This window comes from Moschus berezovskii, chromosome 22 (assembly GCF_049115385.1).
Source record: "Moschus berezovskii isolate FMDL1 chromosome 22, NW_MosBer_1.0, whole genome shotgun sequence".
NCBI classification, from domain to species: Eukaryota; Metazoa; Chordata; class Mammalia; order Artiodactyla; family Moschidae; genus Moschus; species Moschus berezovskii.
The window spans coordinates 11,085,936-11,098,814 of record NC_142481.1 but is presented as its reverse complement, the minus strand read 5'-3'; the positions used below and the strand labels follow the sequence as shown (position 1 = coordinate 11,098,814).

The 12,879-nt window shown below is 53.1% G+C and overlaps 1 protein-coding gene across 2 annotated transcripts in view; it reads left to right on the top strand.

Moving 5' to 3' along the window:
• The first annotated feature begins 4,616 nt into the window (after nucleotides 1-4,616).
• The window catches only part of RELB (RELB proto-oncogene, NF-kB subunit), a 30,777-nt gene continuing 22,514 nt past the window's right edge, over nucleotides 4,617-12,879 (top strand). The window contains exons 1-3 of one of the 2 annotated variants that reach the window (XM_055411908.2): nucleotides 4,617-4,878; nucleotides 5,881-5,928; nucleotides 11,642-11,988. In XM_055411908.2, the coding sequence (XP_055267883.1) occupies nucleotides 4,824-4,878; nucleotides 5,881-5,928; nucleotides 11,642-11,988 (450 nt within the window). In that variant the 5' untranslated portion in view covers nucleotides 4,617-4,823. Of the gene's footprint in view, nucleotides 4,879-5,880; nucleotides 5,929-10,019; nucleotides 10,532-11,641; nucleotides 11,989-12,879 lie in introns of those variants that run through there. The other variant, XM_055411907.2, reaches the window with a different exon arrangement.

Below are 12,879 nucleotides of genomic sequence, written 5' to 3'. Positions count from 1 at the left end.
CTCCTGAGCATACACAGGGACGCTCTAGGCCAGGCCCTTTCTCATCCTTCTCCCCCTCCCAGAGGGTTTCAGAAGTATCCCATCTCACAGACGGGGAAGCTGCCTGCCGTGACCTCACCGCACCAGCACTCCTAGCCACAAAGCTGTGTCAAAGCCTCACCTTGCCCGCTGATTATCTCCTGGCCTCAGGCGGCCTGGCAGGGCGGGAGGGCGGACCTCGCACCCCGAGAGTCGAGTCAGCCTCCCTCAGTCCATGGTCCTGGGACCCTGGCTGCCCGACCTTGCTTCTGGGCTTAAGAGCTCGTCTCCAGGGGGACCCTGAGGGTGAATCCCAGCTCAGAACAGTGCCAGGCTGTGGCACCCATAATTGTTGAGGTGCCATCAGCACCCCCAGGGCTGCCTGTGCCAAGGACCCAGCTAGAGTCTTGGTGTGTGGTGTGCCTGCCTTCCCGACAGACTGGGTACTGGTTCACCCACTTTGTAGGTGAGGGGACTGAGGCCCCTGGGTGTCCTGTACTCCCAGGAGTTGGCGCCCCACGTTCCCAGGTTTCCTTTTTGTTTATTTGCATGGGTGTTCTCATCAGTACTTACAGGAGTGGAGCCCTGGGGCTGAGAACCTCTGCCATGGTGCCCTACAGAGCCAGGCAGGGCATCCAGGAGGTGTGTACAGAGACCCACCTGTGTTCACAGGCACGTGTGCACACGCTGCAGGCTCCACCCCTCAGGCAGCTGCTCCACTCCCTCCTGCTGTGCGCCAGTCCCCGCACCCACTGCCCTAGGAGAGAGCCCCAAAACCTCATCCTGTAGCCTTTGGCGAGACCCGTCAGTGTGCCCCACAATTGCTTGGGGTTCTCACTGCTTCCACTGAGACCATCTGGTCCAGGCTCCTCGTCACCCTGGGGTCCCCACTCAGCCTCCTCCCTGGTCTCCTGCCCTTCCCCTCATCCGTTCACTCTTCATCCCAGCCAGAACTTTTCTTGTTTCTTTTTTTGTTACCCTGCGTGGCCTGTGGGATCAAACCCATGCTCCCTGCTGTGGGAGCGTGGAGTCTTAACCACTGGACCACCAGGAAAGTCCTGAGCAGCCAGAGCTTTGTGAAGCACAAACCTGACCCTGCTCACTTGTTCAGAACCTACTATGACTCCCCAGTACCCTTGGGAGAAGAGCCCAGGCTGCTAACAGTGCTGAACACTTGTGGGGAGGGGGTTCTTAACCCTTACAGCCTCATCTCCCTTGCTATAACTAGCTGTGACCTCTTACCCTCTGGCCCTCTTCCCTTACCTGAGACATGCCTCCAGGCACACAACCCTTCATCTTACTCTGTGCATCCTCCAGGTTGTAGCTCCATCGCTCCTCCTCCAGGAAGCCCTTCCTGACCACCTCTGGGACAGCCCCCCCCCACCAGCTCCCTGGTCCCACATGCCAGCCCTGCCTGCTAAGGGTCATCACTACCTGGGGACAGGTGGTGTCCACCACCTGGACTGAGCCCTGTGAGTCTCAGAGCTGCCTTGGCCATTGCGGTGTCCATGGCACAGAGGAGTCACTGAATGTTTGCTGAGTGCATGTTTGCACCATTCTGACTCACAGGCGCACATCCAGAAGTAAAGACCTAGATGGGACCTGTTTGAAGACACCAGTGGAGAGACTTAACATACAGTCGGTCAGCAAATGTTCCCTGAGCCCTTCCCCTGGATGCTGCTCTGAGCTGGGAGTAGTTCTGTGCACACAGTAGGGGTCATAACAACCTCAGGCCTGCCCTCATGGGGCTCAGAGCCCCAAACTGAGGGCTCCAACGCGTCCTTTCCGTCACTCACCCAACAAAGTGCTGTGAACCCTGACATTTCATGGGGCAGAAGGGAAGCAGGTGGACTAACTGGTCCCACGCATAGGAGCCACTATTCCACACTCTTTATCATGAGGCCAGTTCTCGTCTAAGTGCTGTATGTGGTTCTCTCCATTAAATTTCGGTGCCGAATGGCCCCATCACCTCGCAGACCACGGCTCTTGCCTCATCTCCACTGCTTCCCCAGCGGTCCCTCACGTCCTTGCTATTCTCTGAACATGCTATGCGTGTCCCCACCTCAGGGCCTTTCCACTTGCCGTTCCTTGTGCCTTGAACATTCTTAACCTAGACATCCACATGGATCCGTCACCATTTTAGGTATCTGCTCAGATATCACCTCAGGCCCTCCCTGAACTTCCAAACCCAAATGTTACCCTCATACTCAATCCTTGTATCCTGCTTTAATCCAGTGGTCATGTATGGATGTGAGAGTTGGACTGTGAAGAAAGCTGATCGCCGAGGAATTGATGCTTTTGAACTGTGGTGTTGAGAAGACTCTTGAGAGTCCCTTGGACTGCAAGGAGATCCAACCAGTCCACTCTAAAGGAGATCGATCCTGGGTGTTCATTGGAAGGACTGATGCTAAAGCTGAAACTCCAATACTTTGGCCACCTCATGCAAAGAGTTGACTCACTGGAAAAGACTCTGATGCTGGGAGGGATTGGGGGCAGGAGAAGGGGACGACAGAGAATGAGGTGGCTGGATGGCATCACCGACTCGATGAACATGAGTTTGAGTGAACTCCAGGAGTTGGTGATGGACAGGGAGGCCTGGAGTGCTGTGATTCATGTGGTCACAAAGAGTCAGTCACGACTGAGCGACTGAACTGAACTGAACTGAATACTACCATCACCATGAAACACGTATTTGCTTATCTCTTTTCCAGCTGTCTCCCCCCCGGCTTGGATTTCAGTGCCATGATGGCAGGGGCTTTTTACTATTGTGTTGCTTGCTGTGTCCCCAGCTTTTGGAAGAGTGCCTGGTACTATTACCCCTGTGTGCAATAACTCTTATTAGTCATAGTTCACAAAAGCAGATGAGAAAACTGAAAACTCAGAGAAATCAATTTGTCCAAAGTCTGACAAAGTAGTGTGACATAAAGTGCTAGAACAGCACCTAACACATGGAAGAGCTCTATACAAGTGTCAACTATTGTTACTATTTAATCCTCACAACCATCACATTATTAGACCCATTTTACAGAAGGGGAAACTGAGGCTCAGAGAGATGAAGTCAGTTTCCTAAGATCTCCTAGTAAGTGGGAGACCTAGGATTGGAACTTGGGCAGCCTGATTCTGAACCTTCAAATCATAGCCTTTCTAGCAATGCCCTTGTCATATGCAGACTACAGCCTGCAGGCCCAAAACAGCATTTTCAAATTTTTCTGTAATTTTGACGTGTTTTAAGTGGTTGGAGAAAAATCTCAATAATATGTTGTTTCACATGAAAGTTAAAATTCAAATTGCAGTAGCTATAACAATATTTTATTAGAGCACAGTCATGCTCATTGTTTCTGTATGGTCTTTGGCGGCTTTTGTGCTATGGCAGAGTGGAGTTTTGAGACGTCTGGCCCTCAAAGCCTAAAGCAGAACAAATTTGCTATCCAGTCATTGTAGAAAATGTCTGCTCCCTATTTGGCTTTATAGCAGTACTCCAACTTAAGCTGACTTCATATCATGAGAAGGCTTAAGGTCACACCTTGAGAACTACAGTGGACTCTCCTGCCTCCCATGAGCAGTTCCAGGGCTGGCTTGGGTGCCCTGGTACCCAGTGCAGGCTCTGGCACACAGCAGGTGCTCTATAAGTGTATGTCGACTGAATCAGTGAGTCCATGTGGGCCATGAAGAGAAGAGATGGAATACTCAAAATTTTCACAAGCAGACACAGGATGTCAAACCTGGGCTCTGTGACCTGAGGGTGCTTGGTATCCAAGCTGTGACCTAATGAATAGGTTTAGACATATGATCTAGTCAACTGGCTGCCCCTCTTTGAGCCTCAATCTCCTCTTCTCTGCGTTAGTCCCAATTATCTCACCTTTCTCTGATGCTGGTGCAAGGTGTGAGGCATTGGTGAGGTCCCCAGGTAAGCCCAGGGATCAGGCACTCAACTCATGTACCTGGGGTCTATGCTGTTATCTTTCCCAGACAGTTATTGAGCCTTTGAGCTGAAAGTGTTGTGGGCTGTTAGAAAACCTAAGGGAGCTGTGGGGAGGAATGAAACATCCATCCATTCAGTAAACATTTATTGGGCACCTACTGTTTTTCAGGTGCTGTTCTAGGTGCAGGGGATACAGCAAGGAACAAAACAGACAAATCCTAGACTTGACACCCTAGCTTTAAATGTTTAAGTATCTTCAACGATTGACTCAGCTGAAGGAACTGAGGTGTAGAGAGACCATGGAAGTTTCGAAAAGTTTATCATCAGGGCAGCTATGGAGCCCTGGTAACCTCCTGATCCCGAAGCTTCCCTTCCAGCCAGAGAAACAGGTCAAGGCCGGTTGGCAGACTTGGGGAGGTAGGTCTCGGTTTCCTAATTTGCTACATGGGTAGGTTAGGTAGCGGCTCCAAGCGGACTCAGTGATCTCGGCCTGGGTAATGGACATCGTCGCTGGTCGGGCCCCTCCGGTGCGCCCAGCCTCCTCTTCCCGGCCGGCCCCGCCCCCGAAGCCACGTGACGCGTGGGGGTTTTCCCGTTCCCCTGGTGTGACGTAACGACGGGGTGCGGGCCAATGAACGCGCAGGCCGGTGGCGCCGGGGAATTCCGCCGCCCCGCCCCCGCCCGCCGCCCGCCCGGCCCGGCCCGGCGCCCCCCGCAGCCCCGGGCGCCGCGCGTCCAGCCCGGCCTGAGGCCCCAGCCCCTGCGCCGCTCTCCCGACCCGCGATCGTCCGCCAGACCGTGCCACCTGGCCGCTCTGCCCGCCCGCGTGTGTGTGTTTTGGTCTGGGCTGGCCTCCGGGCCGTCAGTCCCCACTGGTTGGGCCATGCCGAGTCGCCGCGTCGCCAGATCGTCCGCTGCGCCGGAGCTCGGGCCCTTGGGTAAGCGGGGCCAGGGATCAGGAGAGGAGTCTGGGGCGGGACTGGAGACGCGGGAGTTCTGGGGGTCCCGGAGTAGTCTGGGAGTTCCTACAGGAGTCCAGGGGTTTTGCGGGGAGAGTGTGAGGGTTCTGGGGACACTATGTCAAAGGGAAGGAAGGAGGCAGAGGATGGTGACCGGGTCCGGTCCAAGGTAAGAGAGAGGCGTCCCACTATAGAGTGAGAAGGGGGCGGGGCCTGACCCTGAGGCAAAGAAGGGGGCGGGACCCGACGACAGAAGGGAGGGGCGGGGCCTGACTCGGAGAAGGAGGAGTGGAAGCCGTTCCTGAGGGATTGGGCGTGGCCAGACGCTGAGAGGGAGAAAAAGGAGGGGCCTGGTTCTCAGAAGGGGGTGGGGTCTGAGATTAGTGCGACAAGGGGGCGGGGCCTAACTCAAAGAAGGAAGCAAGCTCTCGCCTACTCAGAGTAAGAGGCGGGGCTTACCGTGATAAGGGGGCGGGGACAGACTAGGATAGGGAGACGGGGCGGGGCCTGACTCTGGCAGAGAGAGAAGGGGGAGGGCCCGTTCTGAAAAAAAGAGGGTGGGGTCTGACTCAGAGAAGAAAGAGGAGGTGGGGCTTGTCTCAGGAGAGAAGTGGCAGGGTCTGAGAGGGAGAAGAGGACTGGCTTGACGCTGGAAAAGTGAAGGGTAGGGTCTGACCCTGAAATAAGGGAGGGGGTGGGGGCTTTTCTAACTGAGGTTGATAAGGGCTCCTTCAGGCCCTTCTCAGCCTTCTTAGCAGAGAGAAGGAGCAGGGTCTGAGTGTGACGAAGGGTGGGGTGACTGAGAGAAAGTAGAGAACCTGTCCACGAGTTAAGGAAGTAAGCCCAGACCAGGCAAGCTAAGAGTGAGGGGCCTGACCCAAAGAGGCGGTGCCAGAAGAGGAACGGGGTGGAAGTTGGAAGATTCTCTGGTTTTCCCGCCGCATCTGCATCACCTCCTGAAATATGCCTCCTTCCCTGCAGGGTCCGCTGACCTCTCCTCGCTCTCTCTCGCCGTTTCCAGGACCACGGGTGAGCAGCCCTCCACAGTTGCTGCCCGTCTGCACGCTCAGGACGGGGCAGAGGGAATCCTACGGAGGTGGCATTGTGCACGCCTCTGTCTGGGGGGTTTTGCGGAGGTCCACCTCAGCTTTCCTCAGCCTGTGTCCCTCCCTGCCCGTTGAGATGGGGGTCCCCAGATGCCCCTACCTCCCAGGTGATAAGGAGCTGGGCAAGTATAACTAACCACTTACTCGCTTTCTAAGAGTCCTCTTTAGAGATTCACTATCATAGTGCAGAGGGTAATAATTACATACTGGTGCCACCACCCCTTCACTGTGTGAATGTCTGCAAGTCATTTCCCCTCTCTGGGCCTCAGTTTTTCTCATCTGTAAAATGGGCATAATATCAATGCCTCCCTTTTAGAGGGACCAAGATGAGTCAATGAAATGAATACAACTAAACAGTACCAGTATTAAAACAATGACAGTATTAAAGCAATATCTGGCACACATTTAAGGATCACCCAGAGAGCTTTGGGCTCCACCTCCAGAATTTCTGATTCAGTGGGTCCAGGATGAGCTCTGGAAATGTGCATTTCTAGCAAGTTCTCAAGAGATGCTCAGAACCACTAGTCTATAATGCCCCTCATTCGGTGCCATCCAAAATTCATGGGACTTCCCTGGTGGTACAGTGGTTGAGACTGTACCACCACACTTCCACTGCAGGGGGCATGGGTTTGATCCTTGGTTGAGCAACTAAGATCCCATGTGTCATGCAGCAAAGAAAAAAACACCCAATGTATAGCGCTGACCAAGGAAATACAGAACCATGGCCAAAGGATAACATCCTTTCTCATAAATGTGCTGGAATTTGCAGGTCAGGAATTGAATCCTGTCACCGTGAAAACTCAGTGGCCCCTGAGGGCTGGGTCTGAACCTCTCTCTGGAGGTAGAATCTTGGGATGGACCCCAGAAGTGCTGGCATGGCTGTGGAGGAGGGCCTGTGGGTTCTCTAACAGATCTCTGAGTGGGAGATTCTGAAAGGTGGGAGCTACACTGGAAACAGGTCCTGCCAAGCACTGCTTCTGGGCAGGAACAAGGCTGAGACTTTTCTGACCCAAGACCTTGATCTTTAGTTTCAATTAAGAGTAATTTTTGCCATAATCCATTCAATAAATATTGAGTGCCTATTCCTTACATGGCCCTGTGCTGGGCAGTGCTGAGGACTCAGCATTAACTGAGACAACCCTGGATGTGCCCTCGTAGTGCTCCCTACCTAGATGTGGAGGCAGCTAGGTACACATGAATTAACTGTAAAATGTGATAAAGGCTATAAACAAATCTTGGGATCAGTGACACCTAAATAGCAAGGTGGGGATGGGAGAACTGAGATGGAGGGAAATTTTCCCTCGTTTTGATGGACTAGACACATGCTGGCCCTGGGTATGGTGGGGAGGGGCAGACGTGCTTCCTCCTCTGGTGCTCACAGTCTACAGGAGACTGATAGGGATCACTGTGATACAAGGTCATGTGAAATCCTAACGAGCGTCATGAAAATGATAAAACCAAGGCACCTAACTAGGAGTGACTGGAGTGGGGGTTCTGGGGTTTACCTTGGATACAGTAGTCAGGGAAGACCTATCTAGGAGGTGACATTTGAATGGGGACCTGAAAGTGGAGAAGGAGGCATACAAAGAACTGAAGGAAGGGCATTCTGTGCAAAGGCACTGAGGCAAGTGGTGAGAAAGACAGCTGCTCAAGTGTGCTTAAGTGGCTGCCCCTGAATGGTGGCAAGTTTATGTAGGAGGTGGCTGCTGCTGCTGCTGCTGCTGCTGCTGCTAAGTCGCTTCAGTCGTGTCCAACTCTGTGCGACCCCATAGATGGCAGCCCACCAGGCTCCGCCATCCCTGGTCGTGGGGGAGGTATTTGAGCAGACCCTGAATAAGGAGAAATCCTTAACATTTCCTGACTGAAAGAGGATTTTAGATAATAATAATTTTAAAAAACTAATAACTAAGCTTTATGAAGGACTTGAAGTGTTCAGACCCTTTACTAAGCAATTTTCCAATGTGCTTCTAAATCCTCATGCTAATGCCTGAGATATATCAGAGTTCATTTTATAGAGAAGGAGGCTCAAGAGAAGTTAGGCGACTTGCCCAAGGCAACACAGCCAGCAAGTGACAGCTGGGATTCAAATTGACATCTGTGTGACTCTACACCTGATACTCTGATATGATGTCTTCCAGCCTTCCCATTTTATAGACAGACAAACTGAGGCCTAGAGAGCAGAAGCAATTTTCCCAAATTCATAAAATAATGTCTCTGACGCCTTACCCAACAATAGCCTGTATGTATGTATCACCTACTATTATGGCAGTTCTAAGTGCTTCCTGTGTATCAGCTCATTTAATTTTCACAACAGCCCCACCAGAGGGGCATTATTATTATGTCCATTTTATAGATGAAGAAACCAAGGCACAAAAAAAGGTTAAGGGACTTCCCCTGGAGAAGGAAAAGGCTACCCACTCCAGTATTCTGGCCTAGAGGATTCCATGGACTGTATAGTCCATGGGGTCACAAAGAGTTAGACAGGACTGAGTGACTTTCACTTCACTGGTGGTCCAGTGGCTAAGATTCTGCACTCCCAATGCAGGGGGTCCAGGTTCCACCCATGGTCAGGGAACTAGATCCTATATTGTCACAGCTAAGAGTTCACATGCCACAACTAAAACATCCCAAATTCTAAACTAAAAAAAATAATAAGTTAAATAATGGGCTCAAGGCCTCACTAGCACATAGCAAGGAATAGAGCCAGGATTTGAACGGAAGCAGTCCAGAGCTTCAGTCAAAGTTGCCTGGGGCTCAGTTTCCCCTCGCAGCCTGGGAGCTCCTTGAGGGCTCGGACACAGGCTAAGTCATCTTTGGAGCCCCAGGTCATCCAGCACGGATGCCTGAGAAGGTGTTTCCAAGTTGAAGTGACTTGACTTTGGCCCTGCCACTGATCGACAGCATGCCCCCTCCTCTCTCCCATCTACCAAGTGGGGGTGTCTTCCTCACCCTGCTAACTTCACAGATCACATGAGATAAGACTGCTTGCTTTCCAAGGAGCAAAGGTCTGGCTGCCGGGAGCCACTCCCAGAGAGTGGAGGAGGAGGACAGATCTGGCAGCTGAGCAGCTTGGCGATAATCCAGCCGCCAGTCGCCAGCGCAGGCAACCGTGGATGGGGCACCTGGACCCTGCCGGCCCTCCCTGGCTGTGTGACCCTCCAGGCTTGCTTGCTCCCTCAGGGCTCCCGTTGTTCTACATCTGTGGAATGGTGGGAGGTTGGTTTCGATCCTCCATGGTCCCTTCCAGGGCTGAGCTTTCCTGAGGAGGTCATAAGGGGCTTCCCCAGCATTGCTGTTATTCCCTCCTTAGGAAGAAAGGGTGAATCCTGGATCCCCAGTGGGCACTGCTGGGGGACCAGCATGGGATGCAGAGCAGGTGGTTGCTTGGGGGTGGAGGATCAGCCTCCCTGGAGCTTCAGAATGTGACACATTCCCCAAGTGATATCTTGGGGCCTCGGGTGGGCTTTAGGGAGGGATACACCCTAACATTTTGTTCAGAATTTGTGTGTGTGTGTGTGTGGCTGAGCTGTAGAACTTGTGGGATCTTAGTTCCCCAATCAGGGATTGAACCTGAACCCTTGGTAGTGAAAACACAGAGTCCTAATGACCAAACCACTAGGGATTTCCCTTGTTTAGAATATTAGGTGTCCCTTTTTTTCCCCTGGTGATAAAACCCTTGGCTTTTCATCAGATTTTCAACAATGTTTCATAATCCCTGGTCTAAATGTTTTGAGGGGAGACATTTGAGGGTAGCCTAACCCTAGGACCCCAACATTGGGAGCTGAAGGGAAAGTAGGCCAGGAGCGAGAGATGGGGGTTGGAGCTTAACATCCCAGGGAGTCGGAGCCCAGGATTTCGGAGGATGGAGGAAGAGGGAAGGGTTCCAGGAGGGGAGGGGGTTGGGGGGCGGGTCTGTCTTAAAACATGAAAGTCTTGACCACTTTCTGGACCTCACCTTTCTTACCTTTCTCTTTCTCTTCCTTCCACAGATGAACTGGGTAAGTATCACAGGGCAGTCTGGGGGGGAGGTTTAAGAGTCCCAGGTGCTCACAGAGGGGGATCTTGGCCTTCCTTGTTGGCGAGGAGGTCACAGTGTGACTTCTGGGACTGCTGGGGGATTTTAAGTCATGTGCTCCCGGGGTACTTAGCAGCGCTTGTGAAAATTCAGCCTATGCCAGCTGCCTTTAATATTAGTTACTATTACTACAACTGTTGTTCATTCCTTGAGTGTACTATATGGAGCACGTGCTGTGGATTCGGCCCCGAACAGAAGCCTCTGCCCTCTTGGAGCTGATACTCTAGTGGCAGAGATCGAAGGAAAAGGAATAAAGAACAAAATAATGTTAGATCGGGCTAAGGCTTGTGAAGGAGATAAACAGGAAGGAGCCTGGGGAAAATACATTAGATCGGGCCTTTCTGAAGAGGTGAACTGAGACTGGAAGGACGAGAAGGATCCAGCATGGTTCAAATAAGGGGATCAGGCAGATGGAGGAACCAGTACAACACCCTGAAGAGGGCCGGGCTTGGTAGGTGCAACAGAAAAGAGACCAGAATGTGGTGAGAGGGGGCAGTGGAAGGCAAGAGGCCCAGGACAGCCAGGATTCTGTGGCCAAGGCCAGGGGTGTGGGTTTTGCCTTGTTTTCCTGAGATGAGTGGAGTCTGGGGAGAGTTTTATATGGAGGAGGTGTTGACTGACTCGTATGGAGATGGGAGCCACTGGAGGTTTCTGTGGCACGAGGACAGGGTGTAATATCAGATCCCTCTGGCTGTGTGTGGCGGATAGGCTGGAATAGGGGAGGTGGGGACCAGGAGCAGTGATCAGATGGACAAGGATGGAGGGCAGCCCAGGGAGGAGGCAGCAGGGGTGGGAGAAGTGGTGGGGTTATACATGTATATTCCAGGGAGAGGCAGGAGAGAGAGTTCCAGGTGGTGCTAGTGGTAAAGAATCCTCCTGCCAATGCAGGAGATGCAAGAGACGCGGGTTCGATCCCTGGGTCAGGAAGATCCCCTGGAGGAGAAAGTGGCAACCCACTCCATTATTCTTGCCTGGGAAATCCCATGGACCAAGGAGCCTAGCGGGCTACAGTCTATAGGCTCGCACAGAGTCAGAGTGACTGAAGCGACTTAGCATACACGCAGAAGTTCATGGATCGGAGCTAGCGGATGTGGGATCCTGATCTGCTGACAAACATGGCACCCTTCCAGCTTGATCACTGGATGGTGATGAAGCTTCGGCAGAGTGGCTGTTATTCTTGTTGTTATTAAATGGGGCAAGATGGAGGCAGGGGTGCCTGTGACTTGGTCTTACCTTGATCCAGGTGAGAGGTGACGGAGGCATGGGTGCAGGAGCTGTTTGGAGGCGAGTGGACATGAGGGTGCAGGAGAAGGAGAAACCGGGCTGACCCCCGAGGGCCTTAGGAACTGGGCATGCTGGGGGTCTATTTGCGAGAAGTAAGGCAGGGGCTTTTTTGTGTGTTCAGAGCTGAAGCCCCTACTCTGTGTGTGTGAAGCCCACAAGAAATCTGTCTTGAAGAAATGAATGGACGGGAAATGGAGAGGGCGGCAAAAGTCAGGGGATTAAACGAGCCTTTTCTTTTAAGAATCAGCCTCACCCCCAATTTTGGCTTCTCCCGCAGAGATCATCGACGAGTACATCAAGGAGAATGGCTTCGGCTTGGAGGGGGTACAGCCCGGCCCGGGCGAGGGGCTGCCGCGCCTGGTATCTCGCGGGGCGGCCTCCCTGAGCACCGTCACCCTGGGCCCCGCGGCGCCCCCGCCCCCGGCCACGCCGCCGCCCTGGGGCTGCACCCTGGGCCGGCTGGTGCCCCCGGCCCCGGGCGCCGGGCCGCGGCCGCACCTGGTCATCACCGAGCAGCCCAAGCAGCGCGGCATGCGCTTCCGCTATGAGTGCGAGGGCCGCTCGGCCGGCAGCATCCTCGGAGAGAGCAGCACGGAAGCCAGCAAGACGCTGCCGGCCATCGAGGTGGGCAGAGGGGGATGGGCACCGGGAGTGGGGGGAGGCGGGGGGTGGGGTGGGGACTCGCGATTTCCTTGCCCCCAAGAGTCACATGCGCCAATTGCTTTATTCGTGCATTTTTATGATGAAGATGATTGTTTTTGAAATTTCATCGATTTATTTATTTTTGGCTGCACTGAGTCTTCCTTGCTGTGGGCTTTCCCTAGTTGCCGAGCGTGGGGGCTACTCTGTAGTTGCGGTGCGGGCTTCTCATTGCGGTCGCCTCTCTTCTTGCAGAACAGGGGCTCTAGGCCCTCGGATTCAGTTGCTCCACAACATGTGGGATCTTTTCGGACCAGAGACTGAACCTCTGTCCCCTGCATTGGCAGGCAGATTCTTATCCACTGTGCCAAGGGAGAAGTCCCTATGGTGGTTATTATTATTGTTGTTGCTACTGTTGGGGTGGATGACACCACTGTTGTTTGTGTGTGTGTTAGTCGTGCTCAGTCATGTCCAACTCTGCAACCCCATGGACTGTAGCCCGCCAGGCTCCTCTGTCCATGGGATTCTCCAGGCAATACTGGAGTGGGTTGCCATTTCCTTCTCCAGATACCACTGTTCTGTTCAGTTCAGTTCAGTTCAGTCGCTCAGTCGTGTCCGACTCTCTGCGACCCCATGAATCACAGCACGCCAGGCCTCCTTGTCTATCACCAACTGTTACTTGGCATTAAAGAGTTTTCAAAGAAAGACCTTCTTCCTGGCAATATGACAGTATTGATCAAAATTATCATTGCTGTAAAGGCAGTGTGGCCTCTGGTAAGAATCAGAGTGCTTGAGTTTGAATCCTGCTTCCACCATCTGCTAGCTGTGCTGTCTCCGGCAGGTTACTCAGTCCCTCTGTGCCTTCTCTACAAAGCA